The sequence below is a fragment of the Myxine glutinosa genome, chromosome 8 (genome assembly GCF_964187855.1).
Source record: "Myxine glutinosa chromosome 8, kmMyxGlut1.1, whole genome shotgun sequence".
NCBI lineage: Eukaryota > Metazoa > Chordata > Myxini > Myxiniformes > Myxinidae > Myxine > Myxine glutinosa.
This window is the reverse complement of record NC_136268.1, coordinates 136,391,544-136,408,266: the sequence shown is the minus strand read 5'-3', so window position 1 is coordinate 136,408,266 and position 16,723 is coordinate 136,391,544. Positions and strand designations below refer to the sequence as shown.

At 45.5% G+C, this 16,723-nt stretch overlaps 1 protein-coding gene across 1 annotated transcript in view; it reads left to right on the top strand.

Annotated features, from left to right (window-relative positions):
- The window catches only part of PIN1 (peptidylprolyl cis/trans isomerase, NIMA-interacting 1), an 85,017-nt gene extending 72,409 nt beyond the window's left edge, over nucleotides 1–12,608 (top strand). Inside the window, exon 4 of the mRNA XM_068125255.2 lies at nucleotides 11,949–12,608. Coding sequence (XP_067981356.1) covers nucleotides 11,949–12,058 — 110 coding nt within the window. The 3' untranslated portion in view covers nucleotides 12,059–12,608. The remainder of the gene's footprint in view (nucleotides 1–11,948) is intronic.
- The last annotated feature ends 4,115 nt before the right edge of the window (nucleotides 12,609–16,723 follow it).

Below are 16,723 nucleotides of genomic sequence, written 5' to 3'. Positions count from 1 at the left end.
AGGGTAGAAAGAGTGCAGAGTGCAAGACCAGAAAGGAGATGGTAGAACGCAGAGAGATCACACCCACCTGTCTGCGATGGGCAGGTGAGAGACCCATAGACTCAGCTCCGTCGTGTAAGATTCCAATAACCTCAAAGGCCTAGGTTTCCACAGCGTCAAGCTGAGCAAGATGTGAGGCAGGGGAGCCAGTCAAGAGGGGAGAGCAGTACTCGATCAAGCTGTGGATGAAGGCCTTGTAGATCGATAGGAGTTCCAAGTGTGCCAAGGAAGACTTTGTATGACAGAGGATGTCCTGTCGGTGGCTGGCTTTGGTAGGCAACTTTGAAATGTGGTTTGCCCAAGAAAGATCATGCCTGATAGTGAGATCCAGGAGCTTAAATGACTGAACTTCTTCAAGAGGATTGATAAGAAAGTAGATGTGGGTTTGCCAGACAGTCCTTCCGGATAGAAATCATGGGAGTGTGAGATTTGTCAGGATTGAAATACATATTCCAGTTGTTTGATCAGCTTGTGATTTTTTTTTTTTTCAAGGTCTGAAGAGAGGGAATAGGCTGCAGCTTGCTTGTCTGGACGATGAGGGATGTCATGGCAGCGGGTATAGTCATCAGCAAATAGATGAGGATATTCAAAGTCAGAGAGATCGTTGATCTGAGTGCCAATAAGTTTATGAATGAAAACGTTTCCTGAATGAAATATCTGTGTACAGTCAAAGTTGGGCTAGCGGTGTTGGGTGTTGGGCTAGCGGCTAGGGTGCCGGCTTAGGATCCCAGGATCCTGGGTTCGAATCCCGGTCGATCGCTGAATTAACGCCAGGGGGGTTGACTCAGCCTGTCATCCTTCCGAGGTCGGCTAATTGAGTACCAGTTCACTGGTAATTCCCTGTTTGTCGCTAAAGGCGGCAAAAAGGGTTGGCGTCAGGAAGGGCATCCGGCCGTAAAACATTGCTTCAAAAAGGGGACCAAAAAACAACAACAACCACGGTTCCCGAAAAAGGCCAACCCCCGCTTGCGGGGAAAAATGGCCTCTAAAGGTGGTTATTATATTTATATAGTCAAAGATTTTTTATGCAGATGGCATCATGGCACTACCACGTCGATGAGACTAATTTGTACTGTAGTGGGTGAATACTTGACAATTTGGTGGTTTTATTTCACTTCCCCATACTTTTTTACTTTATTGATTATAAGATAGGTCCACGTTATCTTTAAACTACTTTCACCCTAACGATTTACCTTTTCAGTTATTACAAACGTACGTGGCGAAGGTGTCATCACATGATCATTGATAAATTTGGGTGACATAGTCTGTAGTTTTTTTTTTTTGTTTGTTTTTTTTCATTGTGCATGTTATTTTCATTTATTTATTTTTTATTTTGAAGCATTCAATGCGGCTGGCGGGATAGTCTCGAGGTATGCGCACTCACCTCTAGAAGCTGTCTAGCCTAGGTGGAAATGTTGATGTAGCTGCAAACTATCCTGGTGTTTTGGAGGCACGGCTTGACGGCAATGTATGTGAAGTCTCTCGGGTGGATGTTAAACTGGGCATTCCGTCTGCCGGCATTAGTTGGTGGACGTTAAAGACCTCGCGGTGTCCTTCGTGAAGAGTAGGCGGGCTATCACCAGCACCATAAACAAATTCCCAACTCCTGCTCCAACCTGCAGGGGGCGATGCATCAGCAGCATAGCTGCGCACCCAGTAAATGATGCTACCTGCAGCCATGTGGTGCATATGAAAGAAGAAGAAGCCGCTTTCACTTTTGTTCCTGCATATCTCTACGGTGACACCCTTCCCATAGAAAAAAGATATATTTCTGACTACAATTTGTGAGCTACAATTGTCTTCAGTTGTTTCGGTACAAAACATTGACAAGCTCGAACAGCACTCGGTAGAGTATTTACCCCTGCCAGGCTTAAGAGTTTACGTTTTGGATCCCACTGATAGGCCGGATCTGGATTTAATCAGCTTGTTCTTGCCACCTACCCAACTTATCCACTAAGTGTTGTCATAACCATCCGTGACGGTTTTGATATATCATGCTATACTGTATATCGTTGTTGGTTCCATCTCTCTGTGGTGAAGAATCACTCAAAAGATAAAAAAAAATTGTAGTTTCCAAATCGGGATCTTCACCAAAATCTAATCAATTCGACCCTGTCTCACACCCAACCTGTCCACCAAGTTTCGTCCAAATCCGTCCAAAGCGTTTTGAGATATCCTTCTCACAGACAAAAGGGGGCAAAAACACAACTTCCATCCATCCACCTTTGGTGGCAGAGGTAAAAACATCCGTTATTTACGGGTAAAATGATAGGTCTTCCTAATGTACATTATGTATGGTATCATGACATTTAATATGACTGAGGATAATTTAAAAGCGTGCCACCTTGTATATTTGTACTATACGAATGCAGTATCATTGTGAGTAGCCTTGCATCCTCTTTTTTATGCATTATTTGAAGATATTTCGAATCCCGGTCGATCGCTGAATTAACGCCAGGGGGGTTGACTCAGCCTGTCATCCTTCCGAGGTCGGCAAATTGAGTACCAGTTCACTGGTAATTCGCTGTTTGTCGTAAAAAGGCGACAAAAATGGTTGGCGGCAGGAAGGGCATCCGGCCGTAAAACATTGCTTCAAAAAGGGGACCAAAAAACAACAACAACCATGGTCCCCGAAAAAGGCCAACCCCCGCTTGCGGGGAAAAATGGCCTCTAAAAGGTTTTTTTTTTTTTTTTTTTTTTGAAGAAAACATTTGCAGAGCAAAAGGTGATGGTAACTATGAAATCACGTGATCACAACAATATTGTTTTCTGCCTTTTTGGAGAAAGGAAGTTACAGGTCTGGGATTATAAAACAGTCCAACCAAATTATGCTGCCCTTTGTTGCTGACGCTGGCTTCCTGGCCATCCGTAATTTCTTTTTCCTGCGTAGCAGCTGATGTGATGCCGCCATCTATTTGATTGCATTCCGTACGATGGATGGTGATCCGTTTGTGTAAGCCCTTGAGGACTGGTAAAATGGCTGAAATCCTCCAAAATGATGTTTTCTGCTTATCGTAAACCTTCAATGAACAAAACGGGAGAAACTGTACTTGTTTGATTTTTATTTTCTGGCAAAAAAAAAACATCGAGGCAAGTGGAGGCCTTATGATGGATTGGTGTGCATGCAATATTTGCCAGTTCCAAGAAAGAAAAATCATATAATCAGTCCATTGTACCTCCAGAAAGTGCAAATTACCCGGGGTTTTTCACCTTCCATGTATTCCTAATTAGTTGAATTTTGTGTTGACCTCGACATCGCTAAATCATATTGCAGAACACTCAAAGGAGAAATTACTTCCTTTTACTATTTTACACTCCCGTGTCCCTCGTCCCATACACCTCCACATTAGTACATTTTCCAGAACCCTGTGAGCAATTGCAAAAAGCTATTTTTTTGGTCATTGTTCATTATTCTGGAATATGAACCAGTGGTTGAGTTGAGGCCAATGTCGGATCGAATAGTTTTCCTAATCACGTATTAATATCGTAATTTTAGTGTTTTCTTCATCAAGGCGTTGGTAGGTAATAGTGTGTGCGTGTGTGCTCGTACTTAGATCATCGCTGTTTCCCTTCCACCAATCTTACTATAATTCACCAAATATCCGTCTGTCCGTTTGAAGGTACCGCAAAAACGGCTCAACCGATCGCAACGATATTTTGGGTGGGTAATCCTGGGACCCCTGGGAGTAAAATAGGGTATATTGTTTTTCCAAGTTTTGCAATTTTCCAGTTTTTCCAAACACGATGGAATAATATTTACCGATATGAACAGTGATGTGGCTTTTGTTGAAATTCTACGTACCAGGAGAGAGTAGATCGACTCCATTTTTTTTTTTTTTCCTCCTCTCCTCCTGTATACAGGATCGAGGCTCATGAAAGAGCTAACATTTATCACACAAAAAAAAATCAAACAGACACAAAACATATAATAAGGGTAGAGGTAGACAAGATGGGGAGAGAAGGGGAAGCACACAAACACAACATTTGAGAGCAGGGACATCGGGAGATCTGTGGGGGGAGGGGTGTGGGGAGGGGTGGGAGAAGTATAAAACACAAGGACACTGCAAGGACTTCCAGGAAGGAAGTTGGTATTTCAAAAAAGTGAATTGGGGTGAAATTAGCGGGGGTAGAAAAAATCAAGGTTTTGGATGGGGGAATATAAGAGATGGTGGTGAACAGCTGTTTTAAAGACCTGGAGGGAGGAGTGGGATTGAAGAGAGTGAGGGAGTTTGATTCAGAGGTGGGAGAAAAGAGGAATGAAGGAGTGAAGGTGAGCAGAGAGTCTTGATTTGGGCAGTTTAACCATAAGAGGGTTGCTGGCAGATTTTGTGCGACCTGCAGGAATATTTGGGGGACGGAGCCCAGAGAGAGCTGGGGGAGCAAGGCCGGAGAGGAGTCTGTAGAAGACAGAAAGCCCACCAACCTGCCTGTGGTGAGTGAGTGAAAGGCCCTCGGAGTTAGCTTCATCGCGGGAGATTCCAATGATTCTGAAAGCTTTGGTTGCAACAGCGTGAAGCCGAGCTAGGTGTGAGGCAGGAGCACCGGCCCAGAGGGGAGAACAGTATTCCATTGAGCTGCGGATGAAAGCCTTGTATGTGGTGAGGAGCTCAGGTGTGCCAAGGAAGGACTTCGCACGACGGAGGATGCCCAGTCGGCGACTGGCTTTGGAGACCAGATTTGAAATGTGGTTTTCCCAGGAAAGATCATGGCACATAGTGAGATCCAAAAGCTTGAGTGACAGAACTTCTTGGAGAGGATTATTCAGAAAGTGGATGGGAGGGTTGTCCAGTCGGTCTTTTCGGAGAGAGATAGTAAGAGTGTGAGATTTGTCAGGATTGAAAGACATGTTCCACTTGTTTGACCAGTCTGTGATTTTGTCCAGGTCTGCAGAGAGTGAGGAGGCTGCAGACTGCCGATCTGAGGGATGAGGTATGGAGCGGCAGAGAGTGGAGTCATCATCAAAGAGATAGAGAGGATTTTCCCGAGAGTCGGGAGAGATCATTGATGAAGACCAGAAAAAGCACAGGGCCCAGAACACTGCCTTGGGGAACTCCAGCCTGAACAGGAAGGGGAGATGAAAGAAAACCATTCAGGGCCACATGTTGACTACGACCAGAGAGGAAGTCCGCAAGCCATGCGTGGAGATTTCCGTGGATACCATAGGAGGAGAGTTTGGTGAGCAGAGGGGGGTGCCAGGCCGTATTGAAGGCACGTGATATGTCCTAGGGAGACAGCTCTGATTTCCTGTTTGGCATTGAGGACCTCCATCCATTGTTGAGACAGCAAAAGCAGCATCTCCAGAGTAGCGTTACCTGGTCTGAAACCAAATTTATGATCAGAGATCAAGCCATTTGAGAAGAGGAAAGATTTGATATCCGAAGCAATGATGGATTCCATGACTTTGCTGATTATTGGGAGAAGGCTGATTGGTCTGTCGTTGCAAGGATCTGTTTTTGCACCTTTTTGTGTAAAGCGGTGATGTTGGCTGATTTCCAAGGTAATGGCAGATGACCTTGAGCAAAAGAGAGGGTGAAGAGAACAGAGAGAGGGAGTGAAAGAGCGGCGGAGCAGGATTTTAGGACCGGTGGGCTGATGCCGTGAGGTCCAGTTGCAGAATCAGTCGAGGGTTGACAGAAACTTTTCCACCTTGTCAGGAGGAAAGGACACAGAGTCCAGGAACAGCTGGGTACGACTGGGTACGGTGGGTACAGAGAGGGATGGGATTGGGCCACAAGATTTAGAGGCAAACACAGAGTTGACTCCTGCCGAACTCTTCCTATATAAACGTGCGGCTCCGAAGTAACACGGCAGCATGTGCAAAGCGACTGAGAAACAGGTTTAGTGGCCGCTTCCATGTTAGATTCGACGCACACTCTTCACACTTAAACGTGCGACTGAGAACGACGTGTAGCGGCAGCTTCCGTTTTGCAGAATTCAATCTTTTTTCAAAATGGGCGCCATGTACTGTTTAGATTTTGATGATTTGCGTGTGATATGATTCAACGAATGTTTATATGAATCTTTTAAAATAAAAAAAGCCTTCTGATATTTTCCCTTTTCATTTGGGCTTCCCAATTGAAGCCCCGCCCATAGGGCGGGTACTGTTGCTAGTAGCAAATATACGAGTTGTGGTAACCGAGTAACGAAACATTATGGTTAATGAGTCGAACGAGCGGAATACAGTACTTCGCTCTTCAATCTACTGCCATCGTCAAGGACGATCCTATCATGCACCTTGACCTTGTGGGTGGTGATGGGAGCTTTGCTCGTCCGCAATGTTGAGCCACATACTGAAAGTGCTTCTTCATGGAAACATTTTCACTTTTCTCGTAAAAAATCTTGATGTTTTAAAAAGTATAATGAGCAGAAAGCATTTCAGTCAGTAGTGACCGGCTTCTGCTCACACTTGAGCCCTTTTCAAGCAGTTGTGCGGTTTTGTTCAATATTTGTGTACTCGTGAAGCAAGACTTTTTATTTTTGTTTATAAGGTCGATGCTTGTGGAGGAGCTGGAATGCAGAACCAATCAGAATGCAGAACAAAAGGTGGCATCAACAGCAGGATTGAGGGACAAAGTAGAGGGATACTTGGAGGAATGAGTGGTAGGTGAGGACAGACTGGGTAGTGTAAAGTATCTCGACAAACTGCGATCAATTGTCGTACGCGTTTATTCACTCTGCCAATCCAGGCCCGATTCACAGCAGCGCCATCCGAGCTCTGGCGTAGGGATACAACCCGGTCCCGGTGTAGGGATACAACGGTGAACATTTGCACTGCATACATGACATCCTCCCCTTTAAGTCCAAAATTACCAAGAGCAATATACGTGCTAGATTTCCAGAATTGACATTTCAAAAGCAACATTTCCAAAACATGTGAAAATATGTGTGCAAACGGTTATGAGAATAATGAAAATACGTGAAAATAGAACATGTGTCAACGTGAAAAAAAACATCTTCAAAGATTCAACCGGTCGAGTGCTTTTCTCTCACGCATTGAGCGTCGCGGTGTACCAGTGGATACAGAGTCCGAGGTGATTCCTTTGGGTCGCGGTGTACCAGTGGATACAGAGTCCGAGGTGATTCCTTTGGTCTCCACGAAGGGTGTAGCGTTTGCAGAGGTTTTCGGGGCATCCGAGCTGGCTGGAGCGGCCACGACGATCTCCGGCAGTGGCGGGTCGAACTGTTGTCCTGACTGTGACGATGCTACAGGCTCCATCGACTCACAGTGACGGTAGGTTATGTGGTCCTGATGTCGACGAATTTTGCGGCCGTCCTGCAGGCGAATCACACTGGACAGTGGACCTGGCTTCTCGATGATGTCTCCCGGTAGCCACGTCGCACCTGCACCAAAATTTCGGGCAAACACTGGATCTCCAATGTTGATACATCGACTGTTGGACGTCTTATCGTGCACCAACTTTTGATTAAGCTGGCTCTGATAAACATTTGATGATATGTCTGGTTTGAGATTGTCAAGTGTCGATCTCAAGTGTCGTTTCATCAATAACTCAGACGAAGCTGCTCCGGTTGTTGATTGTGGCGTGATGCGGTATTTGAACAGGAGACGAGACAGCTTTGTTTCCAGGGTTCCCTCCTGAAGTTTCTGCAATCCGGATTTGATGATTCCCACGGATCGTTCGGCCAAGCCATTTGAAGCCTGGTGATGTGGGCTGACAAACTTATGTTTGATGCCGTTCCGACGTGTGAACTTGGCAAACTCGGTACTGGAAAAACACGAACCGTTATCACTCACGATCATCCTGGGCAGACCATGAGTGGCGAAACAGCGTCTGAGTCTTTCGATGACAATGGCTGACGTAGTACCACGCGTCACATAGGCATCAATCCATTTTGTGTGCGCGTCCGTAATTATTAGAATCATGCTGCCGTTAATAGGCCCGGCATAATCGAGATGTAGGCGATGCCACGGTTCGCTGGGCCATTCCCAGGGATGCAGTGGCGCTTTCGCAGGTGTATTCCGGGTGCTCTGGCAGGGGTAACAATGTCGAACATGATGTTCGATATCAGCATCAAGATTCGGCCACCACACATAGTTTCTGGCGAGTGACTTCATCTTCACAATCCCGGGGTGACAGTCATGGATTTCATCCATGACCCTGGAACGCAGATTTTTCGGGATCACGACACGACATCCCCAGAGTAGGCAACCATTTTCCACGCTGAGTTCGTTTTTACGTGCTTTAAAAGCCGCAAAATCTGGGTCACCCTCAGGTAGCAAATGCCATCCAAGCTGTACAGCCTGGACAGTTCTGGACAGAACGGGGTCTCGTCGAGTATGAGTGCGGATCTGGCCAGAATCGACAGCACAATCTTCCAGATGATCCATCAGTGCGATAATGGATCCTGGTGTAGGGGAATCATCAACGGATTCTGGAAGGGGTAACCGACTCATGGCATCTGCATTTGTGATAGACGAACCGGGCTTATAACATATGGTGTAGTCATAAGCAGCGAGAAACAGGGACCAGCGGATGATCCTGGGTGGTAGTGTGTCAGATGTCGCCTTAGTTGGACCAAACAGACTGATCAGCGGCTTGTGATCAGTGCGAATCGTGAAATGATGTCCAAGAAGGTACTGGCGAAATTTGCCAACGCCGAAAACGATTCCCAATCCTTCCTTGTCAAGTTGGGAATAGTTTTTCTCTGCCGGGGTCAACGTTCTGGATGCAAATGCAACCGGTCTTTCTGTACCATCAGGCATCACGTGCGATAATACACTCCCCACTCCATACCGACAGGCATCGCATGTCAGCACAAGATCCTTCTCTGGATCAAAATGAACGAGAACATTGGACGATTTGAGCAGATCCTTAGAGGTCTGGAATGCTGATTGTTCACTAGACCCCCAGCTCCAGGAGACTCCTTTCCTCAAAAGCCGATAAAGGGGGCCCAAAACGTCGGTCACATTCGGGACGTAACGACCATAGAACTGAAGCAAACCGAGGTATGACTTCAATTCGGTCACATCTCGTGGAGAAGGAGCATCCTTGATAGCTCGGACTTTCTCATCTGTCGGGTGTAGACCCTCGGCATCAATCGTATGACCCAGGTACGTGACTGATGGCACCATAAACTTGCACTTGTCTCGACGCAAACGTAGGCCGGAGTCCGAAATCTTCTTCAGAACTCTCTCCAGGTTCTGTAGATGTTCCGCGTCCGTACGACCAGTAACCAGAATATCATCCTGGTAACAAACGACGTTGCGTTCGGCGGCAAACAAACTGTCCATGACACGCTGATAAATTCCAGGTGCAGATTTCACTCCAAAACTAAGTCGGTGGTACCTATACAACCCACGATGCGTGTTGATGGTAAGATACTGTTTCGAATTCTCGTCCAAGCAGAGCTGTAGATAGGCGGATTTGAGATCGAGTTTCGTAAAAGTCTTGCCTCCCGTGAGACGAGCATAGAGGTCTTCGATCCTCGGGATTGGATATTTATCCAATGAAGAACACCTGTTCACGGTCATTTTATAATCTCCACATATGCGGATGGACTGGTCCGATTTTATGACTGGAACGATGGGCGCCGCCCATTCGGCATACTGGATTTGCTCGATGATCCCCAGATTTTCAAGATGATCCAGTTCCTTGTCAATCCGCTCACGCAGGGCGAAAGGGACTGGGCGAGCCCTGCAAAATATAGGATTGGCATCCCGGTCAACCCTGAGTTTAGCCGTATGTCCTTTCAAGGTTCCAAGCTCATCCTTGAAGACATCCGGGTACGTATCCAGCACATTTTTGAGTGTGTATGCTGCGGTAGGAGAAACATTGGCTGCCCGGAGTTGATGAATGCTTTCCCACTTCAGTCGAATTATGCTCAACCAGTTCCTGCCGAGTAAGGAAGGGCCCTTTCCAGGAATGACGATCAGGGGTAGGTGAAACTCACGGTTATCGTAGCCCACCGTGACATCACATGTACCGCAGGGAACAATCTTCTCACCTGTATAGGTGGAGAGTCCATAGGTAGTAGGTTTCAGATGGGGTCGGTCAGCATCACTCCACAGGTTTGTGAAAACAGCATGGCTGATGAGCGAGACGGCCGCACCAGTGTCGACCTCCATTTGCAATGGTCGATTGTTGACGACAACATTGGCAAGAAGAGGGTCCCGCCTATGGTGAGAATCAATATGAAGCAGGTCATACGATTCTGAGTTGTCGGAAACAGAGCTCACCTGGTCAAGCTCGGGTTCCTCCGAACCGATAAACTGATGAATCTTGTCAGCAGCTTTTCCTTTTCCCGATTTGCGAGGATGATCGTGAGTGATGCAAGCTGGAGCAATATGGCCAGTTTTCGAACAGAAATGGCAGGTGGCATCTTTGAACCGACACGTCTCCGGAGGGTGCTTTCCGTTGCACCGAAAACAGTTGTTGTGGGTTTGAGACTGCACTGGCTTCTGACGAGGAGCCTTGTTCCAACGTTGTGGCTGAACATGATCCAACCGATTCACAGCAGGGCTGGTACCAGATGAGCGAGTGGCACCGATGCTTGTAGCGTTGCGTTCAGCACTTTCCATGGAAATTGCGGTGTCTCTGGCATTTTGGAACGTCAGTCTTCTCTCAGCAAGCAGGCGTCTACGAGTGCGGTCATCGGACATGCCAACCACCAGCAAATCACGAAGCATGTCATCAATCGTGTCCCCAAACTCACACAGATGTGACAGTTTTTTGAGGTGTGCAATGAAGTCTGCGATCGACTGACCTTGCTGCTGTCTGCACATGTAAAAATTAAACCGACACAGAATGACTGAAGGAGATGGGTTGCAATGTTCCTTCAAAGCGGCCTTGAGCTCTGCATACGTGAGCTCCTGGATTGTCCGAGGCCGAATCAGGTTTTTAACGAGTGTGAACGTCTCACCTCCGCAAACGGACAGGAAGACGGCCTTCATCAGGCCTTCGGTCGCAATGCCGTTCGCCTCGAAGTAGAAAGACAAACGCTCAGAATACGTGTCAAAATCCCCCTCATGAGGGTCGAATTCATCGATATGGCCGAAAGATGTCATGGTCTAGATGTTTACCTTCGTCGCCATGTAAAGTATCTCGACAAACTGCGATCAATTGTCGTACGCGTTTATTCACTCTGCCAATCCAGGCCCGATTCACAGCAGCGCCATCCGAGCTCTGGCGTAGGGATACAACCCGGTCCCGGTGTAGGGATACAACGGTGAACATTTGCACTGCATACATGACAGGTAGTTGTTGTTGTTTTCGTATGTAGCCTCTGGCTGCTGGTTGCATCATTTCTCTGGAAGCACGTTTGTGCCGCTGTTGCAGTGCCCCAATTGCCAGTGAGCTGGTACTCAATTTGCCGACCTCGGAAGGATGACAGGCTGAGTCAACCCCCCTGGTGTTAATTCAGCGATCGACCAGGATTCAAACTCAGGATCGTATGATCCCAAGCCTGCGCCCTAACCGCTAAGCCAACACCAGGCTACACCACCAGGCTATAATGGATACAGAAAGAACCCCCCAGGAAGGAAAAACTGGAAATTTGGAAGGAGATGGGTTTGGGAGGAGGTTAACGGAGTAGAAAAGATCAGGGTTTCTACTTTTTGTCATAAACATTAAAGCATTTGTTGAAAAGGTTTTATTTATTTTTTAACGTGTTAGTAACTACATGACTTTACATTCATGAAAAGCAAGCTGCTTATTGGTGATGATGATGATCATGCTGGCACTGACAGCAGAAGTATCTATTTGTTTTAGACCGACTTGTGGCGAGACCTATTCATTAGAAATCTCTCTTTAAAGGGCTTTCCCTTCTGCTGAACAGAGCTTATCTTGTCAATTTACACTGTGAACTCGAGGCCGTTACAAAGGCACAGAGATGTGAAGCGATCCGTTTGATTCGACAGTCGCTGACTTTCTGCCATTTTGTCATTGCCGCAGGTCAAATGCAGAGGCCATTTGAAGAAGCCTCGTTCTTGCTCGAGGTTGGTAAAATGAGCGGCCCTGTGTTCACCGACTCTGGAGTGCATATCATTCTCCGCACGGCCTAGGCTCCGTCCCGTCCAGGCTTCGCGGGCGACTCAAGGTCGTACCGTTCGCTGCGTCGTCCTTCCTTTTTTCCAACGTGGCCATCGCTCCTGACAGCAGCCTTTTCACAGGGAGACCTATGGCATGGAGATGCATTGGAATTAACCTTATTTTTTTTATTTGTTTATTTTTATTTGGCTCTATTGAAGGTATAGCATTGTTTTGGTAGGGTAATTTTGTTTCTGGGTCCATAACATTTACGGTGAATTTTATGTGCTGTGTATTGCTATAACCAATAGAGGAGCTTTAGCTTAAATAATGATAACGGCTTGATTGTGCTGAACATCGTTCTTTCTTTCTTTCTTTTTTTTTTGGAGCAAAGATGGAAATAATTTCTGTATGTTTCATTTATATTTGAAGAGGTACTTACTGCCTTGCATGATACCATGGTTGAATCAGTGTCTTGAACACCCTGTTGAAAATTATCCGCATTGCATTACAAGTTGAAGCCGACTTCGTAAACAAATCCACTCGAATCCCCTTTGAAATAAAGCTTCAATTCGCACCTAATAACTTGTTCTGTTTTTAGCCTTTTGAATAGGCCGCTTCTTTTATTGTCCCCCGTCGCACGAGCGAAAGGGGGACTATGGTTTTCCCGTCCGGGCGTGCGTGCGTGCGTAAGCAAAGGACCGCATTCGAATTTGGTGTGTGGGTGCAACCCACGTCAAAATCCAAGATGGCCGCCACCATGTATGTCTGATGCCATGTATGTCTGAACCTTGTGAGCTGAATATCTTGAAAAATAAGCGAAGTACCAACTTCTAATCTGGTGTGTGGGTGTATCTAGGCATAAGGAACAATGCTATTGAAAATTGGGTCGCCACGTCAAAATCCAAGATGGCCGCCGCCATGTATGTCTGAACCTTGTGAGATGAATATCTTGAAAAACAAGCGAAGTACCAACGTCTCATTGGGTGTGTGGGTGTATCTCGGCATACGGAAGAACGCTATTGAAAATTGGGTCGCCACGTCAAAATCCAAGATGGCTGGCACCATATGTATGTCTGAACCTTGTGAGCGAAATATCTTGAAAAATAAGCGAAGTCCCAACTTCTAATCTGGTGTTTGGGTGTATCTAGGCACAAGGAAGAACGCTATTGAAAATTGGGTCGCCACGTCAAAATCCAAGATGGCCGCCGCCATGTATGTCTGAACCTTGAGATGAATATCTTGAAAAATAAGCAAAGTACCAACTTATAATCTGGTGTGTGGGTGTATCTAGGCATAAGGAAGAACCCTATTGAAAATTGAGTCGCCACGTCAAAATCCAAGATGGCCGCCGCCATGTATGTCTGAACCTTGTGAGCGGAATATCTTGAAAAATAAGCGAAGTACCAACTTCTAATCTGGTGTGTGGGTGTATCTAGGCATAAGGTACACCCGATGCCCACCGTGGCATTTGGCAACCCGAGTCCTTTCCCTGGATTCTTTGGCCCACTCACACGCTTACCTAACTGGCTCCCTGAGCCTACCTATGGCCTTACCTCGCCGACGAGCTCTCAGTGACAGGGGTGCCTCGGGCAACCATCTCTACCAACCAAGCCACACGCTCAGCCATTCTACTGCCTCATGCACCTCACAAAAACACTACCATTTCCACAATCAGCACCATTTCCACAATCAGCACCATAGGTGTGAATATCCATTATGATTTACCTACACCCTTTATCTAACTTTAAACTAACCCCCGGGCCTCCGTGGATGGGGTCCACTCCCCCCCCTCCCCTCCCCCCCCCCTCCCCTCCCCTCCCCCATTCAATCCTTCGCACCATGCATTCCACTCGTACTGCTCAAACAATTATTTTCACAACAAACACAATTCAATTTATACTCACACACACAGCATCATCTCGTTGTCTGACTTCCCATATAGCTCGTGCTTCCCTCGTCGTCCCTTCACACTATGCACACACCGTTTGTTAACAACTAACTAAACTCTCCATGTCCCCTCTACAGTTCTTAAATTACTTAGTAATTATTAGTTCTTAGTAATTATTAATTACTTAGTCATTCCCTGCATTCATTCTTGCATTCATTCATTCAGGCATTCATTCTTGCATTCATGCATTCAAGCATATTCATTAATCATTGCCGTTCTTCATGTTCTTGCGAACTAGAATTTTATGATTTTAAGCTTGATCAGAGTAAAGTTAGTCACTTTTCGAGGAAATAACTTTGACAAAAAGATTGTGAAAGGTTTATTTATGTCATCAGTCAAACTACCTGCCGAGTGTCGGACTGACGTGACTGAAATAGGCCTAAGCTTATGCATCGTGATGTGCATTTGACTTACATTGCACTACCGACTATGTGCTGAAAAGTCACGAAACTAAGTCAATTTTCACTAAAAAATATTCGAAACAAGTACAGATACATTCAAAGTACACCGCCCCCATGCCAAATAATTAAATATCCGACAGCGCGGCATTGCTGCTAGAGAGAGCCGCAGAGCAGATCATAGAGGCTGCATTGGGAGGGAGAGGTGTACACTAATTGATTGATTAATTGTATAATTAAAATCAATAAAAGATTATCACAAAATATTTTCTTTATCAATTGGCTAATAGCATAACTAAACCACTAGTGCTTTATCCGAAGACCTATCTTTTAGAAATTTAATTAAATAAGTCATTAATAAAAAAATAAATAATTAATTGATAAATCAATAAATAATTAATCAATTAATCAATAAATAATTAAGCGATTAAATGATTAATCAATAAATCAAAAATATCCTTGATAGCCACATCACTTCGTCACTCATGTCCAAATATTAGCTTCCCAGCTCAAAAGGTGCCTGAGATATTGGCCAAGTGAGAAAGAAAATAAATAAATGATTAATAATGAAAATAAATAAATGATTAATAATGAAAACAAACAAACAACCAGAGTGAAAACTGAGTACTCCCTTTCAGCGTGCGTCACTGCCGAGCCCCCTTCGGTGCCCGGCAATGACGATTTGCAATGCCTGGAGATGGCATAGGAAAGGTGCGGTGTACAATATTCACTTGTGGTAAGAAATATTCATCCCCACTTTTCTTCTGTTGTGATGCCAAACGGTACAGGAATGTGGTATTTTGGCAGCAATATTCTTGCAGCTTTAGTACATCACAAGTGGTAAAACATCAACAAAACTGAACCGTTGTGGTGTTTTGAATGTCGCGGCCGGTTGACGTCAACAGCGCTGATTTGCCCTCGTTTGTAATGGCGGCTCACTCTTCTAAACGGCACAGGGTCACGTGATAGGTGCGCACTCTTGTTTATTTGTAGAACTCTGTGTACATACCTACATCAACCAAAATAAATAATAATTTGGAATTGTACTACATCATGAATTCTTAATCAATGGAGGCACACACCCATAGCCTTCAAGGACATTTCAGAAAGAAGACTTCTGTACTGGAGGAATATTTTTGACTGCCAGACGAAGTCTATCATTTATGGGGTTGTGGAATAGGACATGAAAAATGTCAATGTACGTGAGTTCTGCCATTGGTGGACATATTCAAAAAAGTCTGTGAGTTGGTTTGAGCGATTCGGATCTCATTACCCGAGGATACAAAACCTGACTTATGTACGTCTGGTCGGTCGTGTATAAGCAATATTGACTCTGTGGTGTAAGAAGAAGCTTATTAAATTGATAATTTTACCATGAACATTCACAACAAGGTGTATCGAAACTGGATAATAATTTAGAATGTTTCTTGAGCTTGTAACACACAAATAAACCATAATTAACCCCTTTGGACTGAAGGTGGATGATTCCTGTTGCCAAGGGAAGGAAACATAATCTAAACTGTGAGGAAACTTCAAGTTTTTCTGGCAACAAGGACATGACCAATCAATCAAAAAAGGTCTTCACTTACTTTAAAAGTGTGGTGAAACTGCCGAAATGGTTAAACTGCCTCTGATGGTTAAACTGCCGAAATCTCGGCTCTCTGCTCACCTTCACTCTTTCATTCCTCTTTTCTCCCGCCTCTGGAACAAACTCCCACACTCCCTTCAATCCCACTCCTCCCTCCAGGTCTTTAAAACAGCTGTTCACCACCATCTCTTATCTTCCCCCATCCAAAACCTTGATCTTTTCTACCCCTGCTAATTCACCCCAGATCCACCTTGTTTGAAATTCCAACTTCTTTCCTGGAAGTCCCGGCAGTGTCCATATGTTTTATACCTCTCCCACCCCCCCGCCCCCTTCCCATGCTCCCCCCCCCCCAAAGCCCTCTCCCTCCCACAGATCTCTCGATGTCCCTGCTCTCAGATGTTGTGTTTGTGTTCCTCCCCCTCTCCCCCCATCTTGTCTACCGCTCCCCATGTTATATGTTTTATGTGTCGGTTTGTCTCTGTGTGATTAATGTTCGCTCTTTCACGAGCCTCGATCTTCTATACAAAAAAGGAAGAACGCTATTGAAAATTGGGTCGCCACATCAAAATCGAAGATGGCCGCCTCCATGTATGTTTGAACCTTGTGAGCGAAATATCATATCGTAGCATGTTTTCTGCGTCTTCCACTTTGTCAACTCACATCACTTTCCCGACGGGGGACCTAGGCGTAACGCTTGTTTTAATACACATCGGTGTTTGGCTTGTGTGGAGCTGACAGACTTCCCAAACGCACAGGTTGGCTG